At 31.9% G+C, this 20,106-nt stretch overlaps 2 protein-coding genes across 2 annotated transcripts; one reads left to right on the top strand and one right to left on the bottom strand.

Annotated features, from left to right (window-relative positions):
- Nucleotides 1-690: 690 nt before the first annotated feature.
- LOC107930514 (uncharacterized) lies at nucleotides 691-2,952 on the bottom strand. Its single transcript, XM_016862184.2, has 2 exons — nucleotides 2,409-2,952; nucleotides 691-1,362 (listed from the first exon to the last, which is right to left on the bottom strand). Exons 1-2 carry the CDS (start codon nucleotides 2,765-2,767, stop codon nucleotides 954-956), a joined length of 768 nt encoding a protein of 255 aa, XP_016717673.1. The 5' UTR covers nucleotides 2,768-2,952; the 3' UTR covers nucleotides 691-953.
- An 8,518-nt stretch (nucleotides 2,953-11,470) lies between these two features.
- On the top strand, nucleotides 11,471-19,992 carry LOC107930510 (calcium-dependent lipid-binding protein). Its single transcript, XM_016862179.2, has 12 exons — nucleotides 11,471-13,026; nucleotides 13,181-13,289; nucleotides 14,457-14,558; nucleotides 15,189-15,239; nucleotides 15,506-15,626; nucleotides 16,788-16,909; nucleotides 17,072-17,170; nucleotides 17,341-17,421; nucleotides 17,523-17,608; nucleotides 17,762-17,987; nucleotides 18,393-18,557; nucleotides 19,241-19,992. Exons 2-12 carry the CDS (start codon nucleotides 13,185-13,187, stop codon nucleotides 19,619-19,621), a joined length of 1,539 nt encoding a protein of 512 aa, XP_016717668.1. The 5' UTR covers nucleotides 11,471-13,026; nucleotides 13,181-13,184; the 3' UTR covers nucleotides 19,622-19,992.
- The last annotated feature ends 114 nt before the right edge of the window (nucleotides 19,993-20,106 follow it).

The raw sequence follows: 20,106 nt of genomic DNA, 5'->3' as shown, positions 1-20,106 counted from the left end.
AATATTTATTACTTTTTATCATTTCAACACTAATTTTATTTTTTCGATCATTTTCACTTTCAACTTTTAACATTTAATTAAATTATATCTTTTAGATGAAACTGTAGAAGACTCTTAAAATTTTAATGACATTAAAGTGACAACTCACATAATAATTCACAATTATTGCATAAAAATTAGAAAAAATAATATTTTTTTTTAATTTCAAAAAATTTAAAAATATTCATAAAAACAAATATCTACATCAATATCATTAAAATGTTAATAGTTTATAATTTTTTTAGGCAAAAAATTTAATTTAATTAAATTTGAATATAGAAAGAAATGATAAAAAATAAAATTAAGATTGAAATGACAAATAAGTAAATATTAATAATAAATTTATTATTGTGCCTTACATTAAATAAATTAATAATATATTTATAATTAAATAAAACAATAAAGCTAATTTTTATTCGATATAAACTTTCATATCACATACTACAAGAATATTATCATAAAGTCTACTTAAGATCGAGTTATTAACTATTGTAGTTCTTTCTTTTTAGTTGTAGTTAACTAAAATGAAACATTTAAACAGCAAGCATTTGTAGTCCAACGGTTAGGATAATTGCCTTCCAAGCAGTAGACCCGGCTTCGACTCCCGGCAAACGCAGGCAATAATTTTTTATAACACTTTCAGAAACTTGGTTGAACAAAGTCAAAATCTTATTATTTTAATCAATTTAATTCCATTTTACAATCAACTTCAATATACATGTATTTTTACAAAACCAACAACTTGTTTGATATCATAGTATGAGAATACAACCCAAGCAAATAATAAGTGCTAGCTTTGTGATCTAAACCAAGTTTTTTACACATTAATAACACCCATTTCATGCTATATATAGCTCAACAAACCATGAGACACATTATTTACCAAAATTTATGAAGAACCTAAGGTGGTTTTATTATGTTTTTTCTGGAGGTGAAGCCGATGAAATCTCGAAGTAAGTTGGCCTTGGGGTTGAGGGGCAACCTATGGATCGGATTAGATCTTCCACAGCTAGAACGTGAAACTTAGGGGGTGAATTCAGTGCGGTGTTGTCGACTCGGTGCTCATATATTTTTCCCTTCTTGTCGAGTTTGTATTCAGAAGTGCCATCAAATCGACCACGACTTTCCCATGGGACTCGTGGAATGCCATGGATGGTCCAGCGAACCATTATGACATTCTCCATTGGCTGCCATACACTGACAATGTCAAGCCAGAGAGCTTTGAAAAATATTCTCCCATGGAATCGCAGTGCTGAGAAGAATGACTTATAATTGTCAATTCCGATGAAAGTATTGAGAGGATCTTTTAATACAATATCATCCCTAAATAGAGGAGAAGTAACTTTGTCAGAATATGGAGTATAAAGACGGACAGAATATGGGAAAATTAATCCTCCTGCATCTATAGAGGTGTCCCATAGAAAAGCCCGTAATCTATTTGCACGAGGCAGGCAGCAGCATGCATTGACCTAGTGGCATATGCTATTATGCACGTAAGGCATAACTTTATCCAGTATTGTCAAGACAAGCACCTAGGCATTGCGCCTTAGCATCAAACAAAAGCACCTCAAACCCCTTTGGGCCAGGCGCATTCAGTAGGCACAAGCTTGACCCCCCTAGGCATGCATTTTTGTAAGGCAATACGTATAAAAAGAAAAAAAAGAAAAACCATATTTGAAAAGGGATCCTTCTCAATATTTGTGTATACGACGACAGGCACAGGACCAAAAGAAAACATGCATACCGGCCAACAAAATTAAAAGAAAAGTTAGCTTATTCACTAAACAAATTTGACCAACTTTCAGAGTTTATTATCGTAAGTATAAATCTTAAGCTTATTATACACACAAGCACGTACATGACCAATAGACATAAAAAAATGCACACACATGCATGTTGCACCTTATTTCACTCGAGCAAAAGCGCTTCTCTTTCGAGCTTTGTGCCTTGGTCAATATAAGGGTTCAAACGCATAAAGTACACACCTTGCCCTTAACAAAACCACCTTTGCCATCCATCAATTTGTAAAACCAATCAAACATGGATACTATTAACAGAGCTCTCTATGTTCTATAAGCTAAGAGCCAATACTTTCTTCCTTATACACCACACACAAACACTAAACAGTCAACTTTCAAACAAAAGACCAATATTCAAAAACATCTAATTACATAAAAAAACATAAGCTTAGGATGAATTAGTACGAGTTATTCAAACAAATGGCATCACCTTTTTTTTTTTGAATTTAACGATCCAAAAATCAGCAGTAATGAACAAGGAAAACTCGGAAAAATCGAATTTATTCTACAGAATTCTCCATTATTTACTCCATTTCGAAGAAATCAAATACGGGAAAATTGAATCCGAACCTGTAAATATCAAAACTGAGCTCTCTGTAGAAGATGTCCGGTAACTCCTCTCTCAAGGTCCGAATAGCGTAACCCATATTCACGTAATAATCCTGCTTTTCCTCTTCCTCTTTGCTGGGCTTCGATCCTCGCTTCACCGGAGCCGAAAATTGTACGTACAACCTCAAGTTTTGGCTCAAACCCGAAACCGTACTGCCGGCATCTTTAACACCGACCCTAGCGTTGGTCCTTGACCAAACTTTCTCGTCGTCGTTCTTCGAAATCGCGCAGCTCTTGAGGAATTTATGGCGAGGGGTAGGGTTAGAGAAAATTTTTGCAGAGGCGGTGGAAATTTCAGGTGAAGGCATGAGAAATGCCATCTCGAAGTACGTTTCTAGAGAAAATTTGGAGCAGAGAAGGCGGGATTAAACGAAAGGAAGGGAGTTAAATGCCATTTTCTTTGGACGGAATAAAAAGTGCGAAATTTCCAGGATAGGGTTGTTTGGATAGCCAGAGAATCTAAGATGGATGGCGGTTTTTTTTTTTAAAGTATCTATCTGAACCGGCCCATGATTTCCTTTCTAATCACTAAGATAATCAATAAAAAAATCGGGTCCTTTCCAATCAGGTTTGAAAAAAGGTAGCAGAAATTAATATTCTTAGGTTAACAATAATGTTCATAATAATTAATGTAAGATTTAATCGGCCACTGATCCCTGTCTTGAATAAACTAGTGTTTATATTTTATATTTCTTATTTAATTTTGCATTATTCTCTTATTTTTTTCTATTAAAATCTAGTCTCTCGATTTTAAATTGAGTAAATTACATTAAAAGGTTATTAAATTATTATTAAATTTACGTTTTAGAAACTCAATTTTACAAAGTTAAAAAATGATAACTGAATTATTGGAAAGTTTTCATTTAAAGTCATTAAACTATTCGAAAAATTTTATTCAAGTCATTAGGATGTTAAGTTTTTTTTTTAAGTCTATCTAGTGAGCTCCGAGCGACAATTCGACAATCGGTATGATAGATTAGTATCTACCAACAAGTAGAAGAACATATCTTAAGTTCAAGTCGATTTGATGATCAGTATTGGATATTAAATAAGAATGTTGTTTGGATTTTGTTCAATAGACTTGTGATGTTCAAAGTTGTTTCATGAAAAAAACAGAATTGTACAAAAAAAGGAAAATGAAAGCTTTCAATTGGTATAAACAGTGTAAATAGAGAAGGTCATACAAGAGCAGTTTTAACAGCTCAGTAACTTAAATGAAAACTTTCGAGTAATTCAATGACCATTCTGTAACTTTTTTGAAGTTGAGTGACCAAAATATAAATTTATTAATAATTTAGTGACCTTGGGTGTAATTTACCCTTTTAAAACCCAAGAATAACACTCCCCTTTATCTAATTTTAAAAAATAAAGTACAATTTATACTACTAAATTTGAATATATGGTATTCGAATGGAAATAAATCTAATTGCAGTTTAATTTTTAAATCAAATAAAAAAAAGGATGAAATTGTTGAAATTAAAAAAATAAAAGAATTAAATTTTAAAAATTCAAAGAGTATAGATACTGAATCTGGAATTAGACCTTTATATTTGCCTTTATCTATTATTTCATTAAGATGAGAAAAAAAAACCTATATAAATAAGTGAAGAAACTTTAAAATAAATAAAAATACTATTTATTGATGATTATATTATTAATTTGTTATTAAAATAATATTTTATTTTTATTAATAAATTTTGAATATTAAAAATATTTTATTAAAATTATAAGTAAATTATTTAGCATTCAATATTTATATATTTTAAATTCACTCCAAATTTTGAATTTTAGTTATTTTGAAAATTGGAGAAAATCTTGTATGAAACTATGGTTCCACGTCATCACTATCCCCTTCCAATAGAAGAATGACAAATTAGATTTTTCCTCCTGATTTTCAGCCTTTTCTTCTTGAAAAAATTCAAATCCAACTAAAAATGTTAAATATCAAGAGGAAAAAGTTGATTTATCATTCTCCTATTAGAAAGGGATAAAGGATGACGTGGAATCACCGTTTTATATAATTCCTTCTCTAAAAATTGAGTTAAGACTCAATTTGAATGACACCAACTCATTCAAAATCTTTATCATAATAAGTATGAACATATTTTTCTATAACTTGTATTTTTTTTTTTTGAAAGTTTACAAGTACAATAAAACCAAAGAACAATTATAAATAAATGTATGAATAATCATCAAGTGTAAAATCGAACCATTACATCATAAACATATTAAGAATTGAAACAAATAATCAAACTATTACAACACAAACAAATTATGAACCGAAACAATCTAAACAACGAATTACCTATTTGACTATTAAAACTAAAATTTTCACATAGTAACAACTTATGATGTGACTTGAAAGCTTACACATTTAATTGAGCTTGATGAGTATCAATACTTGGGATTCAATGCCTCGCTTTTGCCATCTGTATCAAGGTATCATTGGAGATAAGTACATAATTCTCAATTTATTTGTGATATTTATCGTCTTGAATTATACTATTTATGTTCTTAAATATATTATTTATATTTTTATTTATTTTTTATTTATAGAATAATTACAGAAAAACAAGCTTAAAATTTAATTTTGAGAATTAGACTTCACTTAACTTCAATATTTTAGCTATAATTTGAGTTACAAGATTTCGTTTTAGTCTTATAATATACTGATTCAAATGGAATCAAAATATCTAACTGAAGTTGTTTCACAACTCAAGCTGGAAAAATATTAGGAATGAATTGAAAAATGACCTAGAAGTTTGACACAAAAATTACCAAAAAAACTACAAAAATTCTACTTTATTTAATTAAGGGAACTTTCGTATTTTTATCCAATATATTATTTTTGCCCTATACATAGAAATTACTAGGTTAAACAAGAGACATAAACATAGCTACTTAGTTTTATTTCGTGAGTTTCTAAACTATTTCTAGTTAAATTTTTTTCGAAATTTGATTCACAAAGTTTGTGAGATCTAATTGTTCTTAATATTTTTTTTATTCTTTGGTATTTATATGTCTTTTGATTTAATTATAAATATTCATATTTGTTGAATATCGATATCATATTCACTTGCTTAGAATATTTGTCTTGTCAATTAGAATTGTTAAATCTATATTTGTTTAATTTATTCTAATACCGTGACGAATAACATAGGTGGATATGATAGAGATATGCATTTTATGTTGTGTGGGTATGTGATCTAACTTAAATAAACCCACTAGGGTCAGTTTGTTGATTAAAACTAGCTCTACCAATAAATTAAATTTTAAGCGCGAAGTTATAAAGTTGTTTATTAGTAAGAGAAGTAAATTCAAACAGGTTACCCCCATGTTATGGAGACAATAAGGAGAGACTGGTTGCTAGGCACAATGTTGGCAACTATAACTAGTTTATTAAATAACACTGAAAGCTATTTTTGCATCAATGATCAAATTTACGAATCAAACAGATATTTAACCTTTGGTTAGAATTTCATCTCATCGATTTTCTTATATTTTATTTTACAATATATTTTTTCTTTATTTTGAATTTAATTTTAGTTTTAAATTTTAACTCTTTATTTTTTTTGTTTTACTTGATTATTAGGTAAATAAAATTATCATCGACGTCTATATATTCGACTCTACTCACTGCTGTCTACAAATTTATTACTGAGTAAGAAATTTCACTATGCGAAAACCAAAAACATAGTATATTTTCAGGGTCTTTTATTTGGTTGAAAAATAAAATAAAATAAAAACTAAAAAAATCAAGTTGATGAAGAATTTTGAAATTGTAGTTGAGATGAAAAAGAAGATGAAATTTGAGAAATTCTAAATTTTGAATTTTTATTTAATTATTGGTTTTTTAACGTAAATAATTTGAATTCATTAAATGGAGAAACAATACATTGTAAAGCCATAATGCTAACTATTAATGGAATCGAAAGTAAAGTTAATAGATAGAAGAATTCTATCTGCTGACCTGATAGTTAAGAGAGTTTACCGCTCCAGATGTAACTTAAGTTTAAATTGCGCTAATTGCACTAATTATTCGAACTTTGCCTTATATTGTAATTAAAAAGAAAAAAAGAAGAAAAAGTTAATAGACAGAACATTAATTGACCCACTTAAACTAATAATTCAGATTTAATGTTAATTATTTCTGACGCTTAAATGCTTTATTTATTTTGCGTTAAAAAATAAATTTAGATTATTTAACGGATTTACTATTTATATAAATTATTTGAAATATAATATATTTGTAATATTTTGAATATATTGTTATATGTATAAATTTTACGAGAAATTTTATTTAAATTTAAATGGTATCAAAAACTATTTTTATAAGAGCTTTTTTTAAAATATTATTATCTTTACTTGTTGTATTATTTTGTGATATTTATTGAGATTTTAGTTTTAAATTTTAATTATAATTTAATGTATGATATTTAAAACTTCATTATTATTAGGGTAAATTACATAAATAGTCACTCATGTTCAAAAATTTTCATTTTAGGCACTCAGAATAAAAGGTTTACAATTTAAGCACTCTCGTTATATAGTTCGATCATTTTGGTCACTCTCATTAAAACTCACAGATGGCAAGCTGACATGGTAATTAAAAAAATCAGTATAATAATAAATTTAGCCCTCAACTTTTACATATTATATCAACTTAGTCATAACTTTAAAAAAATTAACCTTCAAAATTTACAAATAGTCCCAATTTGATCCTAGTTCTACAAAAATTCAAAGAAATAGGTTCTTTAATGGTTTCCAATTTCATTGCTGCACTATAGTTGTAGAGGGGTACAAAAGAATGCTCAGAAAAAGAAGAAGAAGAAGAAGAAGAAGAAAATTGCATTCTCGCTATTAAAATTCTGATTACAAATTTACATCATTTGACCAACATTGTTTTGTAATGTTAATAAACTCTATTCAAACATCATTAAACCAATGATTTCTTTTCTTAGAAATCTGAATGGTTTTAACATTAGGCTTCTTCACTTCTATCTTTAGGAATAGTAATAATGAGAATCCCATTTTCCATGGAAGCTTTAACTTGATTAGTCTTTGCATTCTCAAACAACCTAAACCATCTCGATAACTTGCCACTGCTTCGCTCCACACGATGCCGCATCTCGTTCTTTTCTTCCTTCTCCACATTCTTTCGCTACTAATTTGAAGCACCCTTTTATCTTCGATTTCCTCTTTCTTAAGTCCAGAAAGATTGACTTTGAACACATGGGCATTCAACTTCTTTTTCTAGTCGATGTGAGTGTTGACCAAGGCTGAATTTCCTTGGAAAAGTGATTCCAAATTATTGGAAGGGTCCTATATGTTGATGGCGAATGGATCAAAGATGTTGCTCCGTTGATTTCCAAAGAAACTTGGGATCAAAGATTTTTTTTTCCTTTTCAAATTATTGGAATTACTTTTAGGTGCGTAGGAGTGAATTTGAGAATTAAGCAATTAGCATCAATTATTTCTTAATTAAGGAGAATAAGCGAATAATAACCAATGAGAGAGGCAATACCCAAGAAAGAATCCACCTACACTTCATCTATTATTATGAATTTGAATTAAACGATTTATTCACTTGGTATCTTAATTCGTAGAAGTCCCTAAATTATGCTAAAATCTCTTTTGAGAGTAAAAGCAACTGACTCTAGGTTGATTAATCAAATCTCTTTCTAATTAAAACCCCTATCGTCGTATTAACTCGATCTATAGATTCCCCTCTTAGATTTGACTCTAATCCGGTAGATTTATGTTGTCCTATTTTTAGGATTGCATGCAACTCCACTCAATTATGCTAGATCTACTTTTAAAAGGAACTTTTCCTCCTCTAATTTAAGCACATTAAACATGAATTAATATCCCAGAAATATTAAAATTAGAAATAAGTACACATAACTAAGAACAATAATCAAGTATTTATCGCGTAAAACAAAAATTAAATAATAGAATTCACCATAGGTTTCATCTTTCCTAGGTATCTAGAGAATTAGTTCATAATTCTGAATAAAAACATCTCAAAGTCAAAATAACCACAAGAAATAAAGAAACTCATAAAAATTTCAAAGGAAATTAAAAGGAGTTATTCAATCTTGTTGGAAATCTGCTTCAGAGTTGGCTCCAATAGTGTTCTTCGAGTTGTTTTCTTCAATATTCTCTGATGGCTCTCTATTCTCTTCTTCTATTTGGTATTTATAGACTTTGGAATGTCCAAAAAGCCTAAAAATTGCATTTTTCCTCGTGTTTGGGAAGCAAGTGTGAAATTGACACGGTCTGGCACATGGCCGTGTGTCCAGCCCGTGTGGCTCCTGAAATATGCTTTTTTTATCCGATTTTCGCTCGTTTTTCGTTCCTTTTGCTCCCAAATGCTTACCGAAGTATAAAAACATGAATTTAAAGGAATAGGAACATAAAATTCACCAATTTGCATAAATAATCATCCTAAAACGCATTATGAACGGGATTAAAGTATATTACTTTCATCATTTATCAGAGGGGTATTTTTATTTTATTTAATATTAATATATTTATATTTATTATTATGACACCCCACGCCTGACCCGTCCACAGGATCCGGGTATGGAATGTAACAAGTTTGACCTATTGGACTACTCCAACGCTTCTCTTTAAAACACTCCGACAATTTTTGGCAGATTCCATTTTCGGGGTGTAGCATTTCAGAAATTCTAACTCATATTTATTTGGAAATCTGTTTTAAAATAGCTATTTCGCTTTGCATAAAGATTTAAAATACACAATCATAGCTTGCGATGGCTATCATAAACACTTTTATAAATCGGGGTGGGAATAAGCCATTCAAGGCTACAATTATCATTAAAATTAATACAAAACATTAATTTAAAAACAACAACAGTTCGACAAAAGATAGCTTCTAACAAAAGTTCTAATAACCTTTAGCGAATACATATTACCCACAAAATCAAAAGGGTCACAAATGGTCGTAGGTTTGGCAGATTTTCTTCAATGGTATGCTTGATCTAATAACCTAAAAGCAAAGGGGAAATGTGGTAAGTTCAAAAGAACTTAGTGAGTTCCTAAAAGATAATAACAGACATTAAGGGATAGAAATCCAGGTTGTCAACTAACTCGCTATATTTGGCAAACACATCCCTCTAGCCCATAAGACATCTAGTGAATTCAATCGCGACTCACCTCGCCCATTGGTGTACTTCGTTGGTCTAAGTTACCATGCATGACATTGCGAACACATCCGCTCTGAGGACTTGCTATTTACGTTGTATAACCCTTTTTTGAATAATAGGTTTATTGTTTATTCTTTTCATATAGTGTGCATCAACTAATGTACCCTTTTTTTTCTCTTGTACTCTCTTCCTTGTGCTAGCTTCTGATCTCGGTTCCTGAAAAACCTATCATATCTTATATTTTCATAATTTCTTAACTGAACCATACACAATCATTTCATTTCTATCCTCAACACTCCCCTCATTGTTAGGACACATAAGTGTTGCCTAGCAAGGTCTGGTTTTCACCAATCATAGTTTGTAACTACGTGCCATACCGGAGGTGAAAATTTTATCCTGGATCTTCAAGATCAATATATATATCATTCCACCCATACCTCCTTACACTAGTCTAGATACGAAGCTTATGCGCCAAGGAATGAGTACTCATACTTTATACATACACCACATCTTAAAGTTCTTTTATCGTGTTTGACCATGCATGCAACTGACTCTAAGAACATATTTCTTTAGATGTAAACACCAATGACAAAGGACAATGGCACTTACCTTACAGAATGACAGAAACAGTTAATTGAAACAATACAGACTATAACTCTAGGTATGAAAGAACTCACCAAAATGCTTTACTCTAGAGCTTTATTTACTCTATTGGTTCTTTACCTTTTGTACTAGAGCCTTCTCCCATGTCTTTAGCTAAACAATGAAACAACTTCTAAAATCATCAAAAACTACCAAATGGCTATGACATAACAAACATTTATAGACATGCAAACAGTTTTGGGTAGAAGTTTATTTCATACCTAGTATTCAAAATATACTACCACATTTCTTATGTTAACAGTTTTCTATCTATCTGGTAAAACTTAAAGGAATGTTTAAGAATTTACTAGTAGACAATTATTGTAGAAGCTATCCTAAGCTTTAATAGTTAGCACCTTCGTTAGTAAGAAAGAACTCTATTGGTTTCTTTGATGATAATAAGGTCTAGTGGAGAAAATGATTTAGAAATCTTCTCTCCACTACTACTTTATCCTATTTATAGCAATCTTACGGATAAATCCTAATCAGAACTATCTCCAATCATTTCTAGCTCTCGCACGTTTCCACTAATTAATCACATCTTACGAGGCCCTCCAAGTGTCCTAATTATCGACATGTTACCTCCAATAGGACATTAAATGACTTAAACGTGTTCCATAAGCTATTTTACTTACTCTAGTCACTACATAAAAACACGAGTGACAATTTCATTAGGATACTCACTAATATATTTGTATTGGCGAAGTTCTACGAAGTACTTCGCCATATAGTCACCAACCTTCATTGGGCTAAGTCCAACAACCTAGGCATCATTTACTGAAGTTATCTTCCCAATTCGACTCGGTTCGTCAAATCAAGGTGTTACAACTATTATATATATTTAATTTTATATATGTTTTAAATATTCAAGAATTAAGATCAAATTGAGATTATTTGTAAATTTTGAGGGTTAATTTTTAAAATTATGACTAAGCTAATATCATATGTAAATATTACGGCTAAATTTGTCATTATACTATTTTTTTAATAGGCATGTTAACTTTTTGGTTGTGATTTTAACAAGAGTGACCAAAATAACCGAACTATATAATATGGGTACTTAAATCGTAAATATTTTATATTGGATACCTAAAATTATTATTTTTATAATTAGTTAACTATGTATTTTCTCCAAGATTAATTAAATAAAAAATTACGAGGAGTTCGTTCCTCTAAAGGGGTTCTGTACTTATTTAACCTATATTTCTGTATTTTTTTTTATTGTAAGAACGAAAGATTGAAACAGAATTTTTAAGATATTCGGAAGAATTTTAACATTGAACTGTCTTCACGTATGATTTAATTATCTATGATATTATTCACGTATGCCTTCACTTTCACTTGCACCTTCTTCTTTTCCTTCCCCATTACTCTCATCAGAAACCACGCTTCATAAGTTCTTCATTGAAGCTTAGAACTGTGAGCTTTCACCATTGCCCGCAATCGAGTTACTCAAAGCTAACATCTTGGGGGTCAAACATCGAGTTGAGTTCTGCATGATCTTGCTGCTTCACACCCATAACCGACTACAGCTACCTTTGGTGACAAATGGCGTTTGAAGATATTTTGGATAAGTTGAAATTGATATTTTTGTTTTTTGAAATTTTTTGTCATTGTTTTTTTTGGATTTCATTTTTTTTCCATTTCCACAATAACAGGTCGAAATAACATCGGGTTCTTTCTTTTTGGCTGTTGGAGAATGCTTTCCTTTGTTTTTCCCTCTCAATTTCTTGTCTTCACTGCTGCATCACTAGTACATCAGAGAAAAGGGACAAAAGCAATGCAAATATCCCCAATTTTTAGGGTTTCTCCTCATTTATATTAAAAGATTTGGGTATAGTTGTTTATTTAAATGTACAACAATGAATTGGAAATTACATAAATTAGGTGGAAAATTAAAATTTTAAGGAAAAAATCCAGCTTCGATTTTTGTTTGTAAATTTGAGAGTGGCCAATTTTGGTTGCTTAAAATGAATTTTTTTTATAATTAGATGATGATTGCTGCAATTTACCCATTAGTCTCCCATAGTAACAAAACCGACGGACCTCGTTGAACAAAAACAATAACAGACAGACGTGTAATTAGAAAAAGAGAAAATTAAAGGGATAAAGTAGCATTTAGTCCTTGATATAAATAATTTTTTTTATCTGAGTCCGTGAAACTTTTGGTCGTAAGCATGCTTGGAATTTGACAGTTTTTTTAATTTGATCCATAAACTTGAATTTTGTTAAAATGTGATAATGTGATTTTTTAAATTGTGTGATGCCATCACATAAATTTTTAAGAAAAAATATATAATTTCTTTATAATTTTTTGTATTTTTAGATTTTATATAATTTTTTTTAAAATTTTCACCTTGATGGAAACCAAATTAGATATTGGTTAAATGGGGAGAAGTTGCTGAGTTCTAAAACTAACATAGACAAAAGAAATTAAAGGACTAAATTGAGAGAAATCGACAAGTTAAAGAACTAAATGTTGCTTTATACCAAAATTAAACACCAAAAGATTTTAAGGCAAAGAAGAGTCTTTCTCGGCTTTGTCTTCCTCCAATCCTCAATCCAGCTCTACTTTGCTTTTACATGACTCGAATGCTTTTCTTTTTCTCTTAGTATTTTATTTGCAGTCCCAGCTGCCATTTCCAGCTTCTTTTTTTGTTAGAGACGTTTCCTGTTGGAGCTTAAATCACTGAGTTATTTGGATTGAAGAAAGTTTTCTTAAGCAAAAAAAAAAAAAAAAGAGAACGGAGAAACCAAATTGTTTAAACGTAATTTTTTTTTCCTCTTTTGGATCCCAATTTTTAGTTTCACTTTAACTCTTTCTTTCTTTGTTTATCATTTCATGCATCCTACGCTTACTTGCTTACTTATACTTCTTTGGGTTAGTTTTTTTTTTAAAAAGGTTTTATGTTTGAAATCCAGGAAAATGGGGTTGGTTTCTGGGATGTTTATGGGGATGGTATTCGGGATTTCATTGATGGCTGGTTGGCGTCATATGATGAAGTACCGAAGCACTAAACGAATCGCCAAGGTATCTTTATTTCACGCAACTTTTTAAATCTGTTTAGATTTCGTTAATTATTTAATCACAATTCGTTTAACTTTTCTATTTTTTTTCATTTATTTATGAAATGAATTAAAGAGAACGCTGAACTTTGTAGTTGAGTGAGTAAATTCATTGTAATTTTCCTTGTATTAAACGACCCCGCATTTTTTTATCAGTAGATGAGTTAATTTTTTAAGTTTAGTTTCCTTGATGGAGCTGTGTCAGCATAAGCATCCTCTAGTAGAAGGAACTTTCAATTTGCTACTTACCATCCTAATCAAATTTGATTGTATGTAGTAGGGCGGTTATAAGAAATTATTTGAGTGTTTCGTGGTATGTTGATGTTGGGTTGGAGTTGAAGTAGTGAAAGTGGTCAAATACCTGTAGAGGAGGACAAAAAGGTTAGAGGGTGCCGGAGGTAGTTCTCCGGGCGTGTTATAATGCTTAAGTCAATGAGGGTATCACGAGAAAGGAAATGGATAGAGTAAGGTGAGAATGTAGACTTATGGTTAGCTGTGAAAAATGGGCTATTTATACCTGTTTGGGCGACTTTCTGAGCATCATGTATTTTTCTCTTGATGGGATTTGGTGGTCAATTGGTGAGAGGTATCGGTGACCATCCTAGTGGTAGAATCTCCTTTGGTCCTTGATGTAACAAATGAGTTGACCTCTGGGAGCTCATAGGTGGTCGCATGACCTTCTAGAGTGTGGTCATGGTTATTGGGTGGTACTTTTGAGCTGTGCTTGGGTTGCTTGGTCAATGAACATTCTAGGCTCAATGGGTTGAACAAGGTGGTTTTACTGTAGCTTTTTCTTTGTTTTTTTTCTTTTTTGGTATATTCAAATTTGGGGGAGGTGTATGTTTTTCACATGGTTTGAACCTTGGATATTGAGGCCAACTTACAAATCTTTTTGCCACTACAATAGTAGCTTGGTAACTTCAATTTTTTTGTGCTTTCATGTATTTTGTTTCAAATCCTCATGTTTTTTTAGTTTGATGCAAAAATGGGGAGGAGCATATGTCCCTTGCTCCATTTTTGGTTCGTCTTTATGGCCGGAAATCTGATCTTGCAACTTAGTGAGCTTTTAAGCTTTCAGATGAATGAAACTTTTTGGATCCTTATTAATTATAATATTTGTCTTCTTTGACAGGCAGCTGATATAAAAGTTCTTGGGGCTCTCAGTAGAGATGATTTGAAGAAAATTTGTGGTGATAATTATCCTGAATGGATATCTTTCCCTGTCTATGAACAGGTTGGTTTAATGGTGTCAAATCAATTAAGATTCTTGTTAACCTTCTTTTAGGCTACTGTGGTTTATGTTCAACCTGAAGAAAACCAAATTTCTCTTGTTTCACTTGTAAAAGCAAAAATTATTTCTTCACGAGAAGTTTGGAATTTTTCTGGACCTAATAACTTGTATATTCGTGTCATTGTTGTGTATTTTTGCTGTCATAATATTGCTTTATTCATATAAATTTTGGGACATTAATAATTCCTATATATAAATTTTGATATGTCCATGTATTTTGTCACGTATTCCTTTGTTACTCTGATTTGGGTATGACTGTCAAACACGAGCATGTTCTATTTTCCAAGATTTCATGTATTTGGAGAGTCTTTGGAGGATCATATTTCTATACGCATGTTCAAATATGCATTGAATATGGGTGTTGGATATGTGTAATTCAAGAATAATAAAGAGTCAGAGCATAATAAGTGTATTCATGATGCATTTTTGTTGGTTTTATTGCCTAAAACATGCATCTTCGGCTACCAGATATATCTACATGTGTTAGGTATTGAATAAATGTACTTTAATTTTGTGATTAAGATTTTATGCAGTATAGTTGCTTACCTTTTATACTATGGTTGGCCCTTTTAGGTGAAATGGTTGAACAAGCACTTGAGCAAGTTATGGCCTTTTGTTGCAGAGGTAAGCTGCTTGTTCTTTTTATGGTTATATTTGCGACCGATCAAGATTTTGCTCGTAAAAGTTAAAGAATCTTAGCAGTGTGCCTTTTGTTTAACTGAGTGTTTCCACTAGAATAGATTCAATTTTGGCAACTTATTCATCTTCTTTTATGTTTTGTTGAGTGAAAATAATTGCAAAATTGCAGTTGTTTCATATGCTACATTTGCTCGCAGATAAACCTGCATTAGGTTCACTGTTTAAAATATTTTGAAATGTTATCTTTTCAGGCAGCATCAGCGGTAATCAAAGAGTCTGTTGAACCTCTCTTGGAAGAATACCGACCTCCTGGTATTACTTCACTAAAATTCAGTAAACTGTCTCTTGGTACTGTAGCTCCCAAGATCGAAGGTATGACTTAATGGAGAACTGTGACCTCATTTTGCTTGCTTTTTAGCTAGTGGGTTTTGTCATGTTTTCAAGTAGCAGAGTTTTCTAATGCAAATATATGCTATTGCAGGCAGCTCATAATAAAGTGATAAATTAGTGCAACCCAAACCGAAAAGTGCACATTAAATATATCCAGAAAATCAATTAATGAAAATTAGTGCTAAAATCTAAAACTAAATTAATATAAAACAAGGTTTTGTGTTCTTATGAGATTAGACCTATGATATATTTCACACAAATCTAATAATCCCTTAATATGCTTTTTGACCAATGGAAAAGTTAATCTAATAGTCCTAATGTAATTTATACATCTATTTCAGGTTGTGGCTTCTCTCTATTCTAAAATAATTTTAATGCTTAAATAGTCCAAAAGCCTAGTCAAAGTAGAATCCCTGTTGGCCCCAAATAGTAAAGTCTGAGACAAGTTTTCGCGCTTTGCCTTCATGCCTTCTCTTTTTTCACACCTGAACATAGCATTCATGAAACCAATTGCCAAGGTGCTCTCCACTTGAGTTGTTGAGTTCTATTAGCATTTATCTCCGTAATTCCAACACTCTTTGACTTGGTTTTGGTCCTAAAACAGACACCAAAAGTACACTTAAATTTCAACTCAAAGTTAACCTATGAACAAACTAACTATATTAAACTAATGAAAAAGCTAATCAACTAACCATAAAAGTCAAGAATCTATTTCATTTTTTGCTCGAAAGATGATTAATAACTCTATACTTAAAGAAACTTTGTATCTGCTGAAAGGATAATCAACCTTCCTGATCCCCTGATTGTCCAAATTTCTTTCTTACCACGGCATTTACTTTTTTTTTTTCTCCAATGCTTTTAGCTTATTCAAGTCATATCTCCCTTCTTTCCAAAGTTCTCGATCTAAAGCTTTTGTGGAGAGTGTCTTGGTCTTGTCTTAGGATTGTGATAATTTTTCATGATGGAGCACTTTGGTTAATTTGTGAGATGGTTAGACCTCGAGACTCAAATGTACGGATACATATAACTGGTTTTTGTTAGCAGGGGCCTTTTTACTGCTCAATTTGATTTATAAAGTTCTGTAAACTATATGAGTTCCTTGCTTTAAGCATTTCTATCAGCATGTTTGCTTACGCAATGCAGGTATTCGCGTTCAGACCCTTAAGAAAGGCCAAATCACGATGGATATTGATCTTCGGTGGGGTGGTGATCCAAGTATAATTTTAGGTGTTGAAGCTGCACTTGTTGCCTCAATACCAATTCAGGTCAGCGCATCAGCAGCCTTTTGAACTTTTCATCTATATTAAATGCAAATGTAATTATGTTTCAACTCTGTAACATACCGTATCACTTCTTCTATTGTAAGAGTTCAATTCTTATGACATGAGATTATTGGTTCACTATTAGTGTGTTGCTTTTTGATGCAGTTGAAGAATCTCCAAGTTTTCACTGTTGTTCGTGTCATCTTCCAACTTGCTGAAGAGATTCCTTGTATTTCTGCGGTAGTTGTTGCTCTCCTTGCTGAGGTATTGATACATTGCTGCAAATGCAATGGGGTTTATATAGGTTGTTTGATGTCCTTTCTGCTTTCATACATTTTTTGTTCATTCAAGTTTTGCTACAAAATGTCGAAATTCGGAATAATGCTATCTATAACTGTTTTGAAATCATGGATTCCTTTTTTAAATTCAATCAGCCAAAGCCTAGAATTGATTACACTCTGAAAGCTGTTGGTGGAAGCTTAACGGCGGTTCCTGGAATTTCAGACATGATTGATGTAAGTTTTCTTGGTTTATATTCCCACGTTTTGACCGATTTGCTATTCTTAGATACACTAACTGAGATTGTAGATTGTTCCAACTTTATCGTATTCTGTAGGATACTGTGAATTCAATTGTCACAGACATGCTTCAGTGGCCGCACAGAATTGTTGTTCCAATTGGTGGTATACCAGTTGATACAAGGTAATTCCAAAACATTGGTTCTCCGCTCTTTTTCCATTTTGAGTGATAAACTGAAAAACCGAAGAAAAAAGCTCTAGTTGCACACTTGTTTTGGTTTGAATTTCCGGAATTTCTCCGATATGTTGCTTGAATATCACTTTTTTTGTTATGCAGTGAATTAGAGCTTAAACCGGAGGGAAAGTTGACAGTTACTGTAGTCAAAGCGAATGATTTAAAGAACATGGAAATGATTGGAAAATCTGATCCTTATGTTGTCGTGCATATCCGACCTCTCTTCAAGATTAAAACAAAAGTCATCGAGAACAACCTGAATCCCGTTTGGAATGAAACATTTGAGTTGATTGCCGAAGATCGAGAGACACAGGAACTCACTGTAGAGGTTCTGAACCAGTTTCTCTATTCCTTTTTTTTGCTTATGGTATCATCTTAGTGGCTAAGCCAGGGGGCAGTGGCCTTGGCCCCCTTGGTTAAATGTTTGAATTGCACTTTTAGCTCATCTTAAACCTAAGTCATTCGATTTAATCTCTTTTAGCCCCTTTCGTCAATGGGAAATTTTCATTTTTCGCCCTTTCTAAAATTAATATTTCAATAAGCTATTTTAACACACAATTTGTAGTTTTTACCCCCAAAATTTTTTTATTCTTATTCCGCCCCCAACAAAAATTCCTGGCTATAGGGGATATGACATTCCAAAACACTCTTAATACATGGAAAAACTTACAAAGAATTGAGTATGTCCGTGCCGTGCATATACTCGTATTTGACATTGATATTCTTCAAACAGGTTTTCGACCAGGACATTGGGCAAGACAAGAGGTTGGGAATTGCAAAATTCCGTTTGATTGAACTGGAACCGGAGACACCAAAGGAGGTTAATCTGAACCTTCTGTCCTCACTTGATACACTTAAAATAAAAGATAACAAGGACAGGGGAAGTTGTACCATTAAGGTATTGTTTTAGAATTTACTTTCTTTATGCTTGATTTATTAGTCTTAATAGTTGCTTTTAATGTAATTAAGTCATATGTTCCTCTGATTTTTCTCTTTTCTTGAAATACCCATGTCGAACGCATATTTGGCTTTGGGTATGGACACTCCAAATACCTGTTTTATCTACTTGTATCCTCCTTTTGCTTCTAGTTTTATCTATTTGATGCCCTTTTCTATACCATTGGAATGTCGAGTTTCATTTTTTTTGTTAAAATATGCTCCGAGTCTATGTATTTTTCGTATATTTAAATTTTAGTCTCTCTACTTTTATTTCAAGGAATTTAGTTCTTCTTCTTTTCAGATTTCAAAATTCAAGTCCAGTTGTGTATATCCTTATAATTTTTCTTCTAAATTCAAGTTCATTACAATGTCAATTTTTTTATGTTATATAGCTACCAAGTGAGTATTTTTTGTTTTTTCAGAATGTCAAACCAATGAATTTAAGAGAAAAATTTTAATGGTATTGACAATTGGACTTGAATTGTGAAATCTAAAATAGAGGGACTAAAGTCCCAAGTGTGCAGAGAGTACAGAGACTTAAAGCATATTTTAACCTCTCTTTTTTTTTTGTGAATGAGGTTTATCTTCAGTCAAGTATTGTATTTTTTTCAGATTAATATAGTCTCGATTTTATGCTTTCAGCTTTTGTACCATCAATTTAACAAGGAGGAACAGTTGATTGCTTTGGAAGAAGAGAAGAGGATCCTAGAAGAAAGGAAGAGATTGAAAGAAGCTGGAGTAATCGGAAGCACAATGGACGCACTCGACGGAGCGGCCTCACTGGTTGGATCTGGTGTTGGTATGGTTGGTACCGGTATCGGTACTGGAGTTGGACTTGTGGGAAGTGGTGTCAGTGCTGGAGTTGGGATGGTGGGGAGTGGCCTCGGAGCTGTCGGCAGTGGACTGAGCAAAGCAGGAAAGTTCATGGGGAGGACGGTTACAGGGCATTCCAACAAGAAAAGTGAAACCACCACCACTCCTGACGAAAGCAAGGAAGAAAATGGTGGTGCTAAGCCACAGTAACTCAGAGAACAACTACATGTTCACCCCTTTCATTTTGGGAAGGGGGATAGATCGTACCGTTCAAACCACTTTTTTCCCACGATGTCCGGTTTCAACAGTTTGTAGCATGTAGTAATCAAACACAGCAGTTCTGTTTGGTCTTTTTATTCTCTGTTTCTGTTCTGATAGTAGGCAGTCATTATCTCGGTTATGTCCGATGTAGAAGTACAATCATGTATATAGAGGGTCTTTGCGAAGTTATTTTCGATATATGTTTGGATATGCCTTCGAAGCAACACTTAAAGTACATTGTTTGCTGTTTTGTCATGTATCCGAATCTTTGTTTGTAACTAAATTTGTAATAATAGCAAGTTCCATGACTTTTTTAGTGAGATATAATTTTTTAAAATTTATAAAAAAATTAAGATATTAAATATATTTATGTCAAATAAATATCGTTTCTCGTGAGTTTGCAAGTCTCATCCCCATCAAGTGAGGCGTTTTCT

This window comes from Gossypium hirsutum, chromosome A08 (assembly GCF_007990345.1).
Source record: "Gossypium hirsutum isolate 1008001.06 chromosome A08, Gossypium_hirsutum_v2.1, whole genome shotgun sequence".
NCBI lineage: Eukaryota > Viridiplantae > Streptophyta > Magnoliopsida > Malvales > Malvaceae > Gossypium > Gossypium hirsutum.
Note: the sequence above shows the minus strand (reverse complement) of the source record. Positions and strands in the feature narration are given on the sequence as shown.

Excerpts from the sequence above, each read along its gene's own strand:
- LOC107930514 (XM_016862184.2), bottom strand. The coding sequence starts at position 2,767 with ATGGCATTTCTCATGCCTTCACCTGAAATTTCCACCGCCTCTGCAAAA. Across the intron at positions 1,363-2,408 it reads CTCAGTTTTGATATTTACAG|GGATGATATTGTATTAAAAG; the intron begins GTTCGGATTCAA and ends TCCTCTATTTAG.
- LOC107930510 (XM_016862179.2), top strand. The coding sequence starts at position 13,185 with ATGGGGTTGGTTTCTGGGATGTTTATGGGGATGGTATTCGGGATTTCA. Across the intron at positions 15,627-16,787 it reads TGTAGCTCCCAAGATCGAAG|GTATTCGCGTTCAGACCCTT; the intron begins GTATGACTTAAT and ends TACGCAATGCAG. Across the intron at positions 17,422-17,522 it reads GAATTTCAGACATGATTGAT|GATACTGTGAATTCAATTGT; the intron begins GTAAGTTTTCTT and ends CGTATTCTGTAG.